At 32.3% G+C, this 20,351-nt stretch overlaps 1 protein-coding gene and 2 long non-coding RNA genes across 11 annotated transcripts in view; 1 reads left to right on the top strand and 2 right to left on the bottom strand.

Annotated features, from left to right (window-relative positions):
- Nucleotides 1-2,328: 2,328 nt before the first annotated feature.
- Nucleotides 2,329-3,632, bottom strand: LOC147761809 (uncharacterized). The gene is made up of 2 exons (XR_015334705.1): nucleotides 3,480-3,632; nucleotides 2,329-3,237 (listed from the first exon to the last, which is right to left on the bottom strand). It is a non-coding gene; the product is annotated as an uncharacterized LOC147761809 (long non-coding RNA).
- Nucleotides 3,633-12,623: 8,991 nt separating this feature from the next.
- On the bottom strand, nucleotides 12,624-15,801 carry LOC147761808 (uncharacterized). 8 transcript variants are annotated; one of them, XM_087013726.1, is made up of 5 exons: nucleotides 15,253-15,677; nucleotides 15,105-15,175; nucleotides 14,352-14,849; nucleotides 13,074-13,123; nucleotides 12,624-12,846 (listed from the first exon to the last, which is right to left on the bottom strand). In XM_087013726.1, the coding sequence occupies exons 4-5, from the start codon at nucleotides 13,113-13,115 to the stop codon at nucleotides 12,649-12,651; spliced, it is 240 nt and encodes a 79-aa protein (XP_086869852.1). In that variant the 5' UTR covers nucleotides 13,116-13,123; nucleotides 14,352-14,849; nucleotides 15,105-15,175; nucleotides 15,253-15,677; the 3' UTR covers nucleotides 12,624-12,648. The 8 variants fall into 8 exon arrangements, 7 of the variants coding, with proteins under 7 accessions (XP_086869852.1, XP_086869850.1, XP_086869853.1 ...); XM_087013724.1 differs by lacking the exon at nucleotides 14,352-14,849 and having other exon boundaries at nucleotides 15,253-15,795; XM_087013727.1 differs by lacking the exon at nucleotides 15,105-15,175 and having other exon boundaries at nucleotides 15,338-15,759.
- A 362-nt stretch (nucleotides 15,802-16,163) lies between these two features.
- The window catches only part of LOC147761801 (uncharacterized), a 130,906-nt gene continuing 126,718 nt past the window's right edge, over nucleotides 16,164-20,351 (top strand). Inside the window, exons 1-6 of one of the 2 annotated variants that reach the window (XR_015334703.1) lie at nucleotides 16,164-16,568; nucleotides 16,822-16,883; nucleotides 17,146-17,199; nucleotides 17,426-17,473; nucleotides 17,760-17,846; nucleotides 18,178-18,676. This is a non-coding gene — a long non-coding RNA (uncharacterized LOC147761801). Of the gene's footprint in view, nucleotides 16,569-16,821; nucleotides 16,884-17,145; nucleotides 17,200-17,425; nucleotides 17,474-17,759; nucleotides 17,847-18,177; nucleotides 18,677-20,351 lie in introns of those variants that run through there. The other variant, XR_015334704.1, reaches the window with a different exon arrangement.

The following is a 20,351-nucleotide window of genomic DNA, read 5'->3' as shown; positions in this document are numbered from 1 at the left end:
TCAATTGGCAAATCAGTTTAGACATTCTAGAGTATTGTATGAATTTTCATTGTTTAAATCAACAATCAAGATCAAGATGTATTTTGCGTCTCTTTTTCTATTTAAGCAATCTGTCGATCATTGCGTGTCTTTCTCAGAAATATGTCCCGTTTCATCACATTTTCAAACTTAAGGACCTTCAGCACCTAAGCAAGATATTTTTCCAAGATATTTTCTTAATGTCTCACCCATATATATAGAGAGATAGGCCTACATAACAAAAACATCATAACAGGGAAGTTTTATATAGAACTATGAGACTTAAGGCCCCGTCACACTTATTCGGAATTAGCAGGAATCAAGCAGAACCAGCCAGAATGACTAAATTTTAAAATTCGTAACTACATTCGAGAAGAAATTTCAAATTGACCTAAATTCTTGTAAGAATGCCGTTGGACTACTCAGAATGCGCTTGAATCCGCCTGGAATGATTTGTGCACATTTCAGCTGTATTAGCTCTCAGATGCAGTTTGGATGTAGTAGGAAAACTAGGAATATCAATAATGCTGTCAGAATGCAGTCAGAATATTAAGAATACACTTCGAATGCCGTACAAGTGGAGTTCGATTGCTGGCTGAAATAGGATGGAGATGCATTCGAGTTGCATTTCGGCTCATTCTAGCAGTATTTGAAGTGTCTTGCCATTTCGGTTCTCCCTCGAATGTGATCAGAATGTTTCGAATGCTGTCAGAATGCCGTGAGAATATTTAGAATGCAGTCATAGTGCAGTTACAATACTATTCAAATGGCATTCGATAATTTTCCACTTGAAATGCACTTCGAAAGTTTTTAACATGAGCAAAACATTCGGGCTGGTCACAAGAATGGGTAGAAATATTTGGAATGCACTCGGAATTTTTAGAATTCTCTTCGAATATCCAGGAACGCACAAAGAATTGTCTTTCCGACGGCATTCTTGCTCATTCCGCCTCAAGTGTGACGGGGATGTAACAAATATCTGAAATGAACATTTAAATTTATTTATAGATAAAATTTCTTCTTAATGCTAAAAATCTGCAGCAGGTTTTGGTTGTAAAATAAATCTTTTTATCAATATTTAAAAAAAAATAAAATTTACTCTGATTATCTAAAAGTTCAAAATTGCAGAGTTGCTTCCTGCGTGAAGACAAACGGGTTTACTCACGGGCGAAGTTTTGCTTCCACCAAAGAGCACAGAGTCCTAGTTCTAAATAAACTTAAGAACGTCTCTGCATCCCCGATATCGTTCGCTATCCAGGCGTATCCAAAACCATAATGAAATAATACGTTTTTAATGCAAGTTGCCCAGGATGACCTTCCTTCAGTGTCTAAAGGGCGTAACATAATATAACATTACTTGGGGTAGGCCCTACCTCTCTGATGGCATGGTTAACAGTTTGACCCAGTATTTAATACATTTAGTCATATATGACACATAAAGAGGGAGTTTACCGCTTAATGCTAGAACATTTGTCACATTTTGATTTAAGCAGGCCACTCTTTTGCAAAAACGGAACATAAATTTGTTCATCTTTTGCGCACTGTTGAAATCCCAATATTTCTGCTGCATATATTAAAATCGGTTTCACATTTGCATCGAACAGTTTCAAGGCTTCTTGATAATCAAAATATCCAAAATATTTTTGACAGGGGAATATTGCGTTAGATGCCTTTATCGCTTGTAGTGACAAGTGTCCCTGCGTTCCAGACCAAGCTAATCGAGGAGTGAATAAGAATCTTAATATTTATAACTGGATACGACCTCAATTCTATTTCCTTTACATGTCCATTTTCACATTTTTAATACGCCGCCTCTCCTGAATACCATTATCTTGGATTTGTCTAGATTTAGTTTCAAAAATTTCAAAAATCACTCACTGAATTAATTTGTCTTTGTAGCTTAATAACAGTTTCCGCGATAGTTGAGACGTCATCCGCAATCATTAAGGCATGCAATTCTGTAAAGTCTGCAGTAATAAAGATTCCATTACCACATTTAAGTTTCATGTATTCGACCAAATGATTCACAAATAGAGAGAAGATGATCGTAGAGCTCACACATCCTTGTTTGGTTCCAATTTCGCATGGGAACAATGGAGTAAGACAATTTTGTTTTTATACACGATTTGAGTTGGTTATACATCGTTTTAAAAACTTATAGTAGATTACTGTTGTCTGGAATTCCTTTACGTCGCAAGCTTTTCCAGAGTTGTTCATGGACACAATTATCATAAGCTTTTAAAAAATCTATGTAAAAAATAGAAAACATAAAGCCGACCTTTGTCTTGACAAATATGTTTGGATGACTGCTCGAAGGCTAAAGATATTATCTGTTGTCGAATACCCCTTGCGAAATCCAGCTTGAGATTCGTCTATCACACCATTTTCCTACTGTAGATACAGAAGAGGGAGAAACTTAGGCAGTGTAAAGCTGTTATGAAATCCACAACTCTTGTTGATTACTCAGTACTTTTTCTTGATCGATGAATAGAAAATCTAACATTACACTTTAACTTATCATTGAACAGCACCCGTTTTGTTGGGCAAAGGTTATATGATATATTACCGGTATTACCCAAGACCTAATAACAAAAATGAAAACCTAAACCAGCATGGACTTTCTGCTACATAATTATTATCATCATTATTATTGTTCTTGTTTAACTGAGGTTACATTACACAATGACACACAGTTTAAAGCCAGTTTGGAAAAGCATCAACATGTCTTGTATACTGTAAAATATACTTTTGTCTTCTATCCTTTTTCTGAACCAAAACAAAAGTTCTTGGAATGTTGAGTACACCAAGGAAGCCAACACAGATGTATTTCTATGATAATGTATTAAAACAAACTGCAAAGTGCTATTTTGGATTTTCTCCTGATCCTTGCCTCATCTGTGGAATGATCATCAAGAATTTCATGCTCAAAAAATCTTTGGTTTCACAAATCTGCATTAATGACTTAAACATTAGTGTCATAATGGTTTTCCGTTACTGAAGGACAGAGTTCTTTTTGTGGTACTAGTATATGGACTGTGATCTCTGATGACTGGTTGTCTGGTACCCCATTGGAGTGAGTGTAGCTGGTCATGTCCTTTTATAAGGTGGTTTAGCAGGTTCTAATCCTGTTATACTGTCATACATTGAGTGGTAGAAATTGGTCGGTTTGTTGCAGTCTTCAAAATTCTCCATTTTGTTGTATTCTGGTACCATTGCATCCTATGAGAAAAAAGATGAGCACATTAAACCAATGAATAAAAAGAAAATTTCCAGTTAACGAAGCATTAATGCAAAATGTTTTTACTGGCAATTTGAAAAAAAAGACCAAGCTATAGATATGCTTTTCTACTATACATGCAAAATACTGAATACTTCAAAGTTCTGAATCTTCTGTCTTTTGCCTTTTGAACCCTTAAATCTTTTACTAATCACATTTCTATACAATAAGTGACTATGTTTACCCCATTCTGTGCCACAGAGCTGTCATATACAAAGTCTGGCATGCTGATGGCCACAACATTTTTTCCATGGAAAGCCACCGTTCCTGCAGGTGCCCCAGTCTGAACTCGCCCCCACCACTGGAATGCAGGGCCTTGTTCTTACTGAAATCATAGCAACAACTATTTCAATATGCAGGGGAATTGTTTGATATCATTATAGATTAAGATGTAGACAGTATCAGGACTATCCCCCCCCCCCCCCCCCCCCCCCCCCCCGAAGAATATATATTTAATATATACAAATATTAAGTACAGAATAAAAAGTTCAAATCTTTTCATCCATTGTATGAATATTTCTTAGTGTGATGGCAAATATTACGGGGATAGCAAATATTAATCTTATTTAACAAATGATATTCATGGAGTACAAGTAGAGAAATTTTCAGAAATATAAATACAGAAAATTTTATAAAAAGTCTAATCAGAGTATATCTCTAGGTAAAGTGGGGCAAACAAACCATCTCCCACATCCAGGTAACCCTTTGATGAATTAACTGTTACTTTTAATTGCTTCATTACTTGAGATATGATATGAATACCAGACATAATCAACAAAATGAAATTTTAATTCAAAAGCAATTACAGTTTTTCAAATTTAACCTCAAAAAGGATCTTGAAAAAGATTCTATGGTGTAGTATTAACTTACATGAACTTGCATCAGCTCCAGTGAATGCTGAAGGCTCCTTTTCACAGTATTCCCCATAATAGTCTGAAATTTGATCAAATTTATTTAAATACAGAGTGACAAAAATATTGACTTTAAATAAAATAAAAACAAAAACATCACTCCACCATTTCAGATGTAGGCAAGCCATGCTGCATTTTTCTTTAATTATATCAATTCATAAACTTGGGTAGATTTCACAAGATAAACAGCCAGTATACAACAGCAAACCCTGGTTTTCTTCATCTCCACAAACTCCATGAATGTATTTTTGATTTGTAAAATCATCAGCTTGGCACCAACTATATTTCCTCTTCCTATTAAAATCGTCATGTGTTTGCTGTGCTTTTTGATTACTGACACAAATCACGTTTTCGTCTCAATTACAACAACATTTTCAATTTCTTTATCATAATTGTTTTTCTAACCCAGATACTTACTATTCAAGCACAAACACACCAGTTTCTGGATCTGGCTTACATTTGACACCATTCTTGCAAGGACATGTCTGACTTGGTGTGGGTTTTACTGTCTCCTCAGCTGAAAAATACAATAGACAATTAAATTGAATCTATCATTAAATTAAATTAATTCTTCAAAGACAGGTTTTGAGTTACACTTGAAGTCATATGCAAATATCTTTAAATTGTAAATGGCATGTAAGAACAGTAACAATTATCTTTTTTTGAAATTGTTCAGTGACTGTTCTGTCACTGAACAGAAATATTCTTAAATCTGTTTATCAACAACAAACATGATATTGCAGTCATATATTGTACTTTACTAACCAAATAAAAAATAAAACAAGGTCCATCCCTTCTAGGCAGGTCCTGCCTGCTTCTGCTTCTTGTCCACTCTGTAGGACCACCTGAAATATTATAAAAACTGATTCAACAAATTTCCATTTATTCAAAGTGGCACATAAAATTATTGATATATAGCACTTTAAAGAACTATAAAATCACTTATTTCTTAAATATCTTAAAAAATCATTTGTGTCAAATCTCACCACAGCTGCATTTCAAAATTTTATTGTTAATTTAAGAAGGACAGTATACAGAAATTTAAAGGAAGACAAAACTTGTTTTAACTATGTTATTCTGGACCAATTTCCATTGAAAATTATATTTAATAGGAAAATAAAGTGGTTTCTAAAAAAGACAGATGTATTTTTTTTTCAAATGAAGTCCAAAAAATATACTTACAAAGTTCGCTGGATTAATCTTCAATCCTCTCTTGGGACAATCGCTGTGATCTATGGTACTTTTCGATCCAAAAAGTTAATCTAAAATTAAGATGTATTTTTTGCAAATATTTTTGATGATTATAATAAACCAGCCTAAAATACTAAGTCATTCAAAGGGAGAATTTTAAATAGTAAAAGAGCTTTTAATGGTGTATGTACTTGAAAAAATGTACGAATTTTCTAAAGACGACTTTGCAAACGAACCAAAATACAAATATAATATATAATTTTGTCAAATCTTCATCAATATTTATGAAATTTGTACAAATGATGCTTAACAAAGATAAAAAACTATGGTAAACTTATCCATTGACTTTGACTAATGAAAAGATTTTTTTGAAGCAATATATTTGGTAAAACTGAAAATTATATTGAAAAGACTGGGAAATCCCAGGCCGTAAAAAAGTTAAACGTTAATAATTTTGTGAAATCTAGTCCAATATTTCTGAAACTTGTACAAATGATGCATAACAACAATAAAAATCTGGGATAAGCTGATCATTTGACTGTGACTAATGAAAAGTCTTGTCTTCGGATAATATTTTTTTTAGAAAACTGAATATTATACTGAAAATTAACAATGCAAAATTCCATGACTTAAAATAGTTAAACGTTAATAATTTAAAAAAAAAAATTGTCCAATGTTTCTGAAATCTGTACAAATGATGCTTAACAACAATAAAAATCTGGGATAAGCTGATCAGTTGTCTGTCTTCTTTTAAGTGTCAAGTTTATGGGAAATTGATCATCAGAGGAGTGAGAATTAACCAAAACATATTTCAATATTGCAATGTATTATTTACTCTAAAAGAAAACAGCAAATGTCATGATTTGAGGTTATTTGTTTAAGAGGTTGCAAATTACCTATAACTGTCATCTGGAAACAATATATACCCATACAAGACTTCTCCTTACTACCAATGCCAGATGCAGATTACTCCTTACAATGGGTTTCTGGGAGGGGTTGTTGTTATCACATTATTTGACAATGTCCTAAATCTTGCCAAATATCATGTATTGTACACATGGATAAGACATAGTGCTGCTCTTGGTGCTGTCTTTCACTGCCTGCTTTTTCATGGTAAGGGTACTCTGGAAAAAGAACAATATAACTGAAAGAACTGAAAATTACATTGAAAAGAAAGGAAGTTCAGTGACTTAAAATAGTTAAATGTTAATAATTTTGTCAAATGTAGTCCAATATTTCTGAAATTTGTACAAATGATGCTTAACAACAATAAAAATCTGTGATAAGCTGATCAGTTGACTGTGTCTAATGAATAGTGTTTTTAGGACAATATATTTGGGAAAACTAAAAAATTACATAGAAAAGACTAGGAAATCACAGGCTTTAAAATAGTTAAACGTTAATAATTTTGTAAAATCTTGCCCAATATTTCTCAAATTTGTACAAATGATGCTCAACAACATTAAAAATCTGTGATAAGCTGATCAGTTGACTGTATGTACTGAAAAGTGTTTTTAAGGACAATATATTTGGGAAAACTAAAAATTACATTGAAAAGACTGGGAAATCGCAGGACTTAAAATAGTTAAACGTTATTAATTTTGTCAAATCTTGTCCAATATTTTTGAAATTTGTACAAATGATGCTCAACAACATTAAAAACCTGTGATAATCTGATCAGTTGACTGTATCTACTGAAAAGTGTTTTTTAGGACAATACATATTCGGGAAAACTAAAAATTACATTGGAAAGACGGGGAAATTGCAGGACTTAAAATAGTTATACGTTAATAATTTTGTCAAATCTTGTCTAACATTTCTGAAATTTGTACAAATGATGCTTAACAACAATAAAAATATGTGATAAGCTGATCAATTGACTATATCTACTGAATAGTGTTTTTTGTGAAAATATATTTTGGAACACTGAAAATTACATTGAAAAGACTGACAAATCTCAGGCCTTTAAATAGTTAAACATTAATAATTTTGTTAAATCTTGTTCATTATTTCTGAAATTTAAACAAATGGTTATTAACAAGAATGAAAATCTGTGATAAGCTAATCAGTTGACTGTGACTAAAGAAAAGCTTTTTTGGGGATATATTTGGGAAAACTGAAAATTGCATTGAAAAAACTGGCAAATCGCAGGCCTTAAAATAGTTAAACATTAATAATTTTGTTAAATCTTGTCCAATGTTTATGAAATTTGAACAAATGATAATTAACATCAATAAAAATCTGTGATAAGCTGATTAGTTGACTGTGACTAATGAAAAGTGTTTTTTTTTTTTTTTTTTTTTTTGACAAAATATTTGGGAAAACTGAAAATTACATTGAAAAGACTGGCAAATCGCAGGCCTTAAAATAGTTAAACATTAATAATTTTGTCAAATCTTGTCTAATGTTTATGAAATTTGTACAAATAATATTTAACAACAATTAAAATCTGAGAGAAGCTGATCAGTTGACTATGTTTAATGAAAAGTGTTTATTTGGACAATATATTTGGGAAACTGAAAATTACATTGAAGAGACTGGCAAATTGCAGGCCTTAAAATAGTTAAACATTAATAATTTTGTCAAATCTTGTCCAATGTTTATGATCTTTAAAGAAATGATAATTAACATCAATAAAAATCTGTGATAAGCTGATCAGTTGACTATGTCTAATGAAAAGTATTGTCTTCGGATGATATATTTGAGAAAACTGAATATTACACTGAAAATTAACAGTGCAAAATTCCATGACTTAAAAATAGTTAAACGTTAATAATTTTGTAAAATCTGGTCCAATATTTCTGAAATTTGTACAAATGATGCTGAACAACAATAAAAATCTGTGATCAGCTGATCAGTTGACTGTGACAAATGAAAAGTGTTTTTTGGGACAATATATTTGGGAAAACTAAAAATTGCATTGAAAAGACTGGCAAATCGCAGGCCTTAAAATAGTTAAACATTAATAATTTTGTCAAAAATGTTCTAATATTTCTGAAATTTGAGCAAATGATGCTTAACAACAATAAAAATCTGTAATAACCTAGTCAGTTGACTGAATCTAATGAAAAGTGTTTTTTAGGACAATATATTTAGGAAAATTAAAAATTATATTGAAGAGACTGGGAAATCGTAAGACTTAAATAGTTAAACGCTAATAATTTTGTCAAAAATGTTCCAATATTTCTGAAATTTGTACAAATGATGCTTAACAACAATAAAAATCTGTGATAAGCTGATCAGTTGTCTGTGTTCTTTTCTAATGGTAAAGTTAATGGGAAATTGATCATCAGAAGAGTGAGAATAAATCAAACAAATATTTCAATATTGCAATGTATTATTTTCTCTGAAAGAAAACAGCAAATGTGATGATTTGAGGTTGTTTCTGTAAGAGGTTGCAAATTACCTATTACTGTCATCTGGAAAACAATATATACCCATACAAGACTTCTCCTTACTACCAATGCCAGATGCAGATTACTCTTTACAATGGTTTTCGGGAAGGGGTTGTTGTTATCACAATATTTGACAATGTCCTAAATCTTACCAAATATCATGTATTGTCACATGGATAAGACATATTGCTACTCTTGGTACTGTCTTTTACTGCCTGCTTTTTCATTGTAAGGGTACTCTGGAACAAGATCAATATAACTGAAAGAACTGAAAATTACATTGAAAAGAATGGCAAATTCAGTGACTTAAAATAGTTAAATGTTAATAATTTTGTCAAATCTTGTCCAATATTTCTGATATTCATACAAATGATGCTTAACAACAATAAAAATCAGTGATAAGCTAATCAGTTGACTATGTCTAATGAAAAGTGTTTTTTAGGACAATATATTTGGGAAAACTGAAAACTAAATTGAAAAAACTGGCAAATCGCAGCCCTTAAAATTGTTAAACGTTAATAATTTTGTCAAATCTAGTAGAATATTTCTGATATTTGTAACAATGATGCTTAACAATAATAAAAATCTGTGATAAGCTGATCAGTTGTCTATGTTTAATGAAAATTGTTTTTGGGGACAATATATACTGAAAATTACATTGAAAAGACTGGCAAATTCAATGACTTAAAATAGTTAAACATTAATAATTTTGTCTAATCTTGTCCAATATTTCTAAAATTTGTACAAATGATGCTTAACAACAATAAAAATCTGTGATAAGCTGATCAGTTGTCTGTATCTAATGAAAAGTCTTGTCTTTGGATGATATATTTGAGAAAACTGAATATTACACTGAAAATTAACAATGCAAAAATTCCACAACTTAAAATAGTTAAATGTTAATAATTTTAAAGAAAATTGTCCAATGTTTCTGAAATCTGTACAAATGATGCTTAACAACAATAAAAACCTGGGAAAAACTGATCAGTTGTCTGTGTCTTTTTTTAAGTGTCAAGTTTACTGGAAATTGATCATCACAAGAGTGAGAATTAACCAAAACAAACATTTCTATATTGCAACGTATTATTTACTCTGAAAGAAAACAGCAAATGTGATTGAGGTTGTTGATGATTTGAGGTTGTTTGTGTAAGAAGTTGCAAATTACCTATAACTGTCATCTGGAAAACAATATATACCCATACCTATAACTGTCATCTGGAAAACAATATATACCCATACAAGACTTCTCCTTACTACCAATGCCAGATGCAGATAAATCCTTACTGTAACAATGGGATTCTGGAAGCGGTTGTTGTTATCACAATATTTGATAATGTCCTAAATCTTGCCAAATATCATGTATTGTCACATGGATAAGACATAGTGCTGCTCTTGGTGTTGTCTTTCACTGCCTGCTTTTTCATGGTAAGGGTACTCTGGAAAAAGAACAATATAACTGAAAGAACTGAAAATTACATTGAAAAGACTGGCAAATTCAATGATTTAAAATAGTTAAACATTAATAATTTTGTCAAATCTAGACCAATATTTCTGAACTTTGAACAAATGATGCTTAACAACAATAAAAATCTGTGATCAGCTGATCAGTTGACTGTGACAAATGAAAAGTGCTTTTTGGGACAATATATTTGGGAAAACTAAAAATTGCATTGAAAAGACTGGCAAATCGCAGGCCTTATAATAGTAAAACATTAATAATTTTGTCAAATCTTGTCCAATGTTTATGAAATAGGAACAAATGATAATTAACATCAATAAAAATCTGTGATAAGCTGATCAGTTGACTGTGACAAATGAAAAGTGTTTTTTGGGACAATATATTTGGGAAAACTAAAAATTACATTGAAGAGACTGGCAAATTGCAGGCCTTATAATAGTTAAACATTAATAATTTTGTCAAATCTTGTCCAATGTTTATGAAATTTGAACAAATGATAATTAACATCAATAAAAATCTGTGATAAGCTGATTAGTTGACTGTGACTAATGAAAAGTGTTTTTTTTTTTTTTTTTTTTTGACAAAATATTTGGGAAAACTGAAAATTACATTGAAAAGACTGGCAAATCGCAGGCCTTAAAATAGTTAAACATTAATAATTTTGTCAAATCTTGTCTAATGTTTATGAAATTTGTACAAATAATATTTAACAACAATTAAAATCTGAGAGAAGCTGATCAGTTGACTATGTTTAATGAAAAGTGTTTTTTTGGACAATACATTTGGGAAAACTGAAAATTACATTGAAGAGACTGGCAAATTGCAGGCCTTAAAATAGTTAAACATTAATAATTTTGTCAAATCTTGTCCAATGTTTATGAAATTTAAAGAAATGATAATTAACATCAATAAAAATCTGTGATAAGCTGATCAGTTGACTATGTCTAATGAAAAGTATTGTCTTCGGATGATATATTTGAGAAAACTGAATATTACACTGAAAATTAACAGTGCAAAATTCCATGACTTAAAAATAGTTAAACGTTAATAATTTTGTAAAATCTGGTCCAATATTTCTGAAATTTGTACAAATGATGCTGAACAATAATAAAAATCAGTGATCAGCTGATCAGTTGACTGTGACAAATGAAAAGCGTTTTTTGGGACAATATATTTGGGAAAACTAAAAATTGCATTGAAAAGACTGGCAAATCGCAGGCCTTAAAATAGTTAAACATTAATAATTTTGTCAAAAATGTTCTAATATTTCTGAAATTTGAGCAAATGATGCTTAACAACAATAAAAATCTGTAATAACCTGGTCAGTTGACTGAATCTAATGAAAAGTGTTTTTTAGGACAATATATTTAGGAAAATTAAAAATTATATTGAAGAGACTGGGAAATCGTAAGACTTAAAATAGTTAAACGCTAATAATTTTGTCAAAAATGTTCCAATATTTCTGAAATTTGTACAAATGATGCTTAACAACAATAAAAATCTGTGATAAGCTGATCAGTTGTCTGTGTCCTTTTCTAATGGTAAAGTTAATGGGAAATTGATCATCAGAAGAGTGAGAATAAATCAAACAAATATTTCAATATTGCAATGTATTATTTTCTCTGAAAGAAAACAGCAAATGTGATGATTTGAGGTTGTTTGTGTAAGAGGTTGCAAATTACCTATAATTGTCATCTAGAAAACAATATATACCCATAGAAGACTTCTCCTTACTACCAATGGCAGATGAAGATTAATCCTTACTGTAACAATGGGATTCTGGAAGCGGTTGTTGTTATCACAATATTTGACAATGTCCTAAATCTTTCCAAATATCATGTATTGTCACATGGATAAGACATAGTGCTGCTCTTCGTGCTGTATTTCACTGCCTGCTTCTTCATTGTAAGGGTACTCTGGAAAAAGAACAATATAACTGAAAGAACTGAAAATTACATTGAAAAGACTGGCAAATTCAATGACTTAAAATAGTTTAACGTTAATAATTTAGTAAAATCCGGTCCAATATTTCTGATATTTGTACAAATGATGCTTAACAGCAATTTAAATCTGTGAGATGCTGATCAGGTGACTATGTTTAACCAAAAGTGTTTTTTTTTTTTTGGACAATATGTTTGGGAAAACTGAAAATTACCTCTAAAAGACTGGCAAATTTAATGGCTTAGAATAGTTAAACATTAATCATTTTGTCAAATATTGGCCAATATTTCTGAAATTTGAACAAATGATGCTTAACAACAATAAAAATCTGTGATAAACTGATCAGCTATCTATGTTATTTTTTAAGTGTCAAGTTTATTAGAAATTCATCATCAGAAGAGGGAGAATAAACCAAAACATATTACCTATAACTGTCATCTGGAAAACAATATATACTCATACAAGACTTCTCCTTACTACCAATGTCAGATGCAGATTACTCCTAACAATGGGTTTCTGGAAGGGGTTGTTGTTATCACAATATTTGACAATGTCCTTACTCTTGCCAAATATCATGTATTGTACACATGGATAAGACATACTGCTGCTCTTGGTGCTGTCTTTCACTGCCTGCTTTTTCATGGTAAGGGTACTCTGGAACAAGAACAATATAACTGAAAGAACTGATCAGATGTCTGTCTTTTTCTTAGTGTCAGGTTTACGGGAAATTGATCATTAGAAGAGTACGAATTGACAAAAACAAATCGTAAACAAAATTAAGAATTTGAATACATGTAGATTCAAATATGATTTGATAATTTTACTTTTTTATTTTTTGTCCATAAGTTTTCATTTACGATAGATCCACATATTTAATTTACCTGTTGACTGTTTCCTCTGTTCACTCTGATGGACTTGGCCATCCTTCTGGCTGGAAGATGATAAAAAAACATCTTTAAAACAATCTTCTTAATTTTTTAGTGTCTTAAAACTGGTTTTCAGTTTCTTTGACAAAGCAATAAAATGCCCAAGGGATTTAAATAAAAAGTCTCACATCAGTAGCAGCACAAATTCACCTAAATATCAGGTATTACATTATAAAAGACGAAAAACTTGCTGAAAGGCTGTAAAGATTCAGAAAACAATGTGATCTGTGTAGAAACATTTAATATATGCAATGCATGCTCTTATATAACCATATTGGAAATTATTCTGGAGTCATTGCGTTCTATTGTGGCAGCATAGTCCTGTGCCCCCCAGTGCAGTGTAGTAGTCTGGAGTCATTGAGTTCCATTGTGGTAATAAGTCCTGTGTCTCCTAGTACAGTGTAGTAGTCTGGAGTCATTGTGTTCCATTGTGGCAGTATAGTCCTGTGTCTCCTAGTACAGTGTAGTAGTCTGGAGTCATTGTGTTCCATTGTGGCAGTATAGTCATGTGTCTCCTAGTGCAGTGTAGTAGTCTGGAGTCATTGTGTTACATTGTGGCAGTATAGTCATGTGTCTCCTAGTACAGTGTAGTAGTTATAATAAAGTGACTAGAGTAGCCGGTGTTTTAAGAGACCATGTGCTCTTTATTCCATTTATACTAACTCATCATGTGTAAAACTGATGACGTAAGATCTACATATAAGATGTAACACACGCATAAAGTCAAACTACTACATTACATCCTTCCCCACCTTGAATTACTTTTACCTGGGGTTGAAAAGTAAACTGAAAATAATAATAATATATGTGCAGTGTCTGACAGTCTCTCACAAAAGTCTTCGTGATTTACATGTAACAGTCTTTGAAAATGAGAAACATAAGCAGTCACTGATCCACTGGTTACTGATTCTTGAATAAAATCACTTAAATTGTAGCAGTGTTATTGTCTTTCTCTCATTTTTTTAATACAAACATGAAACTTTAAGTGCTGTTCTTACAAATCAATGTCTCTAAAAAAAAATGATTGAAGTCATTTACTGTATTTTGTGATCTTAGTGTTCACTGTCACATGTACAGTTTGAATTACTTTGAGAAAGAGATAAAAATTTAGTCCTATACAAGAGAGGAGAGGTTGCCAGAACATCACTCTCTAAGTCAAGTCTTTACCACTTGGTAGCTAACTAAACACTTTTATAACACAAAATCCTTGAATCTTTCAGGGATTTTCCTTACTCTTTGAGATCTCCTTAAATCTGGTGATTTTGGCTGTTCTTTTGCTGAGAACATTTTGTTCACTGGCTGAAATGTCTGTCTTCACATTCTCTACGCAAGCAGTATAGTCCTCTGCCTCCTAGTACAGTGTAGTAGTCTGGAGTCATTGTGTTCCATTGTGGCAGTATAGTCCTGTGCCTCCTAGTACAGTGTAGAAGTCTGGAGTCATTGTGTTCCATTGTGGCAATATAGTCCTGTGCCTCCTAGTACAGTGAAGTAGTCTGGAGTCATTGTGTTCCATTGTGGCAGTATAGTCCTGTGCCTCCTAGTACAGTGTAGAAGTCTGGAGTCATTGTGTTCCATTGTGGCAGTATAGTCCTGTGCCTCCTAGTACAGTGTAGAAGTCTGGAGTCATTGTGTTCCATTGTGGCAGTATAGTCCTGTTCCTCCTAGGACAGTGTAGAAGTCTGGAGTCATTGTGCTCCATTGTGGCAGTATAGTCCTGTGCCTCCAGGAGTCCTATAGTATACATACATTGTGGTCAGATGAATGATTGAAAATGACAAAAAAGTCAGTGATCTGAGGCTTTTTCCTTAAGATCCAGAATATTAGAGTAATTTTAGTAGGTTTACTACATGTGTACATCATATTAACTGTGAAGAAATAAATATATAAAACTTACAAAATAAAGTGTTGTTGTAAGTCAAGGCTGAAGAGGAACAAGGTCTTCTTATATATTAAAAGATACGTCAGTTCTCCAGTTAATTATCTCACCTTCATAAGCCATTGAGCATCTACAGATGTAAAGAGAGTGGCAAAACTTCAAAAAGCTGACGATGTGCAGTCTTGTCAGTTTTCCAAAAGCACTTTTAAACTGCAGCGTCAACATTCTGATGCACAATTGTAAAACCTTCACAAGCACATTGCATCGTGATGTGAACAGTGAACAACTGACACAGTCGATACCGTATGTGTTCTTCACTTCAGATGTCTCATCCTGAACTCACCGATTAAGTTTGCCATTAGGATCTATAACAGAACCATCGAAGGTAAGTGTCCTGATGGAAGGTAACATCCAGTGTACAGAATGTTTGATGAAAATCTCGGCTTTTAAGCAACACCCTTCGCATTCGCCATATAAATATTGTTTAGTATAGATGGCGCTGTGCAAGAGGTGAGACTCTGGATTTGTAATGGACTGCGGCCAGTATCAGCAACAGGTTCAACGCCTGCTTTCTAAGGAACTTGTGCGAGGAGGGAAAAGGTTCTGGCACTGCAATAGATATTACCAGGGTGCAGACATTGATGTATATTGTGATTTGTAATTTATCAGAAAGACACAAGGCCGAGAGCTTCAATCTGATTGGTTAAAAGTTAAGGAAACAATACAGGAGCTGTCCAATGAAATTTCTTTATACAATAATTATTCTTATTTATTGTTTTGTAAACAAAGCAAAGAGACAATGTCTACACAGTCGCTGGTAAGTTTTATTTTTTATTCCAAACTGAAATCCTGTATCAAGTTTAAAGTAAGCCCACATACCGCCTTTTTACAGTGTTGTTCATGATTTCTTAATGATTATTTAACATTCTAAACGAAATTCTTGAAAATTTCTTGTCACACAATTAACGTTTTGATGATCATTCTTGTAATGGTACAAATGTTTTTTTTTTATACAAAAACTATCAAATGAAGATACAGAAATCTATTATTTGTATCTTGTTTAACTAAAATTTCATTTATTAAATTATACTAATTGCAGATGACATCTGATATGGAGATTGAAATAAACAAAAAAGAACAGTGTGCTTGTAAGTTGTGTGTTTGTTTGTTTGTTTGACTGTATGTTTTTGATAAATGGGCTGGCATTACATTACAGTGGGCCTAAAACAACTAATTAATTTCTTTGTAATATGAAAGTAAGATATCCCATACTTTATTTACTTTAATTAAGTGGTCAATTTGGATGCCTGTAGTGAAATTATCAAAAAGATATATTGATAGGATTTCTTTCTATTTTACTTTTTTGAACAGCCAAAGCCACTGTCAGACTAATTTTGAGAGAAAACCTGTTGAAAGCAAAAGTGGTGGGCAGGGGAACTGCCCTTGGAGGCTGGGACACCCAGCGTGGCATTAACATGTCAAGGATCACCAGCATGGGTGTCCCGTCTCTAAGGGCAGAGTTTCTCCTGCCAAAGGGCTCAAAAATAGAATGAAAATTCATAAAGCCACAAAATGTAAGTATTATATCTTTTTACAAAAGTAATGATCTAAGGTAAAAATGATTTTCTTTGAAATTGAAAAAGAAAATTTAAAGTCTGGCATGTTTAAGTATTTGATTTATTAGTAATTGTATATATTTATAAAATTATATTAAAATTATAATTATTAAAATTATATTTATCTTCTTAAAAATTAATGCTTTTGCTGTGTAAAGATTGAACACACATAATGTTATCTTTAAAATTCAATTCAATTCTATTCTTTCAGGTGATACCAAAGAAGAGAACAATGAAGCAGTAGTATTAAGACCCTAAGTATTGAGAAGCTAGGTAAGACAGGGATTTCAGTAAAATTGACTTTTAATATACTTATGAAACGTGTGCACACACACATACACTAACAAACACACATTCACACACCTTCATTACACACTGCAAGCATGTTCCTCAAACAAAGTCTGGTCTTTAGCTTAAGAAGATAATTTATTTATTCTTAAAGCTAATTAAGTCTTTGAATGTGTCTTTGTAATGCTGAATCCTATTGCACAAATATGGAATGTAAAGTTTTTAATTGATGTAATTTTTTCTTTAGCTGATATCAAAGACACATCGACTGTGCCAGATGCTGAGGGCATCAAAGAAAAAGGTAAGACAGTAAGGTCAATTAACAGGAACTCATTTAACAAAATTAAAGAAGTGTAAACACACACAGATGGACTTTAGGGTGGAGACTCACACAAACACTGAGTTAAAATTCACTGTTCAGTTATCTAAATCTTTCAATGTATCTTTGACTATGTTCAGTAATGTATTGAATCTTTGTTGTGCACACATGTATGGGATGTTTAATTTGTTTTTTTGTCTTTCTTCAGTCAGTATCAATGACACAACAACCCTGACAGAGGACATGAAAGAGAGAGGTAAGATAGCAGGATCAATAGAATAGGGATTTATTTATTACACTGACGGAATGTGATTGTGCATGCACACACACGCACACACACACACTCACACACTTACACTGCCTATTTGATGTGTAAACACATTATGGGCTTTATTCAAGTTTTACTTGCCCAATTTGTTTATCCTAAATAATTGTAAAGGATTTTCAGTACAGTTGCATGCATGAAATTATGTGGTGCACTACGTATTGAAGGTTATGTATTATTGCATATTAGTAAGTTAATATTGAGTCATATATTTTAGCTCCCAAGGACAGTCGCCCATCTAGGTGGAGAGGATTTAAAAAGTCTTTTCACGTCTTGCTTCAGACAAAGATCAAGAACATAAATGGTTATTATTATTGTTGTTGTTATTTTTGTTGTTGTTATTAAATAAATCTAATCACTCCCAATATTTAGAAATTTGACAGCATTTTAAAAAAGAACAGATTCATTATACAGTCACAAGGAAGTTCTTTTGTTTGTTTCCTTGTTTTGATGGCATCATAACTAAGTAAACTTTCAGTTTTTAAGAGGTACACTATGTCAAACAGCTGGTAAAACCTGTACATAATTATATGATAGCAGCCAGAAGCTGCTGGTTGGAGAGTTACTGTCAACATTTTAAGATAATACATTTAAACTGAATTATATTTTAATATTTTCATCTTCTCATTTTTTAGGGTCATCATTGCAGAACTACTATTGCTTCTGTAGCAGCCAGTTTAAAATTTCAAATGTTATTCTCTTAATTTTACAATGAAATATTAATTTTGTGTAATCAAATGTGTTTTGTTTTTCTTTCATTTCTTAATTGAGGGTAGCATTGGGGAGGGGTGATCACAGTTGACGGGAAATAAAGTCAATTTAAAAATCACAGTATGCAAAACTTAATGCATATCTCACTGACAATGCTGTTAAAAATCCTGAAAATCATGAATCACCAGGTAAAATACTTCATCTCATGAAGGACAAAGAATAAAAAGTTGCATTTACAAGTCACAGGAATGAGGTGCTTCACAGATCATGCTAAAAAATATGGACATTTCATGTATCTCAGAGAAATAAATTAGTGGCTTTCAAGGGTAACAAATATATCCAGTGGGAATCTTTTAATTAAAAAGTTTTAAAAAACATAATATAATGATTCTTGCTTTAAGGCATTTGAAATGTGGGGTAAGAAGCCAGCACTTGACTTTTATGTACAATAAATGAAATACACCAACATTTGATTTCTGATTCAAATTTATCTCCAATTTTTAAATTAAATTTGTTTTTAAATGCCTTCTATTAAACTTAAGAAATGAACTATACATTGAACAAACATTTAACTATACTCAGTTACACACATAAACACTCATTCACATACCCTTCCAAATGGCTGAATTATTGATAACTACACTTTTGCTTTTATATTCCAGTATGTTCATGTTTAATTACAATAGATAAATAAGGTTATTATAATAAAACACAAATAACTAGTAACAAATACACAAAGGATCTCATCCATTTGACATGTATTTTCTTTATAATATATATTGCATAACATTAAATATGACATAAAATTGTATAACATGAAAGACATAATAGAAAAAACAAAATGTATTATGTGGATCCCACCCATGCAGCAAGTTCTTTTTTTTTCCGATTTACACAGCAATTGCACCAGTAGGCTTCAGACTTTTAAATGCAGTTAATGATTTTTAAGTAAGATTTCTCTGATCCCAATAAATGCTGAGTTTTAAGTCTCTTTGAGAATAAAAACATGTCTTAGTTCTACTGGTCAAGATTTGCATTAGATGAAGTACTGGTTGTGCTCATAATTCGCGCGACAATCCGTATGCGTATACACTATGTACGTATTAACTCTGTACTCACGCCCCCTGAGAGACAATGGGTTGTTTTGATAAACGACAAAAGCCTGTGCGGGTAGCAAACAATAGCGACGTGGACTCATACAGGGCCTAAGCGCACAGGGGGAGGAGCGCATATGTAAATTTTTGTACGGGTGATCCTTGGAGACCGGAGTTCGTCCTCGCCAAGCGCGGCAGGGTGTTAATTGATGCGCGCTATAATCCGACTTAATGAACGCCTTTTAACATCGCGGTATTGCACTGTGCTTTAGGCTGAATGCCCACATCCCCACCGTGTTCTCTTGGATTGATGCTTGCTCCCTTCTTAAAACCGGGGACTGGGCTTCATGAATTTGATGCGGTGATTATTTTCGGTGGATTCTAAAATGGATTTATCAACATCGTTTTTTTTTTTTTTTGTGGACCCTTATTGTTAATAGTGATTTCATAACACTAATGTACTTTGGACTTATTCGTTATCGTAGATGTTATAGCCCCGAACATTGGAAAGGGGTTAGCATGCAATTTACAGAAATGTTGACAAGGTGTCTTTTAGAGCGTATCCATTGATTTTTAGCAGCTCACACGTCATGTTGTAGACAGCAAAATTGATACCTATATAAATCTTAGTAACTGCATTGTTGCGTGGCCATAAGCTATGCTGGTTATATTAATATCGTTAAAGGTTGTCAACACACCACCACATTCAACACTTAATATAATGATTTAATTTCTAATAATTTAAATCTTTTTTGGAGCTGATGTGCCCCCTGTTTAATGCAGTGTTTCTACTTGACATGGTCGCTACGGTCTCTATATTCATCACATCAGAAACGTGATGAAACAGGAACGATTTCAGAACTTTACAGATCTTTTTAAATTTAAATTGTTCTTAATGAATTGCCTTGGTATACGATGATGTACAGGAGACATTAAGACACGATTATCGTGTTGAGACGAACCTTAAATGAAGATTTTGAATAAGGTGCACATAGTATACAGGA

The sequence above is a fragment of the Lingula anatina genome, chromosome 5 (assembly GCF_051362555.1).
Source record: "Lingula anatina isolate TDL-2025a chromosome 5, LinAna3.0, whole genome shotgun sequence".
In the NCBI taxonomy this organism is placed as follows: domain Eukaryota; kingdom Metazoa; phylum Brachiopoda; class Lingulata; order Lingulida; family Lingulidae; genus Lingula; species Lingula anatina.
Note: the sequence above shows the minus strand (reverse complement) of the source record. Positions and strands in the feature narration are given on the sequence as shown.

What these genes read in the sequence shown, in the direction of transcription:
- LOC147761808 (XM_087013721.1), bottom strand. Translation starts at nt 15,219, where the DNA reads ATGTTGACGCTGCAGTTTAAAAGTGCTTTTGGAAAACTGACAAGACTG. An exon ending in ATGCTCAATGGCTTATGAAG is followed by an intron (nt 13,124 to 15,104) that starts GTGAGATAATTA and finishes ATCATCTTCCAG; the next exon opens with CCAGAAGGATGGCCAAGTCC. An exon ending in ACAGAGGAAACAGTCAACAG is followed by an intron (nt 12,847 to 13,073) that starts GTAAATTAAATA and finishes TTCTTGTTCCAG; the next exon opens with AGTACCCTTACCATGAAAAA.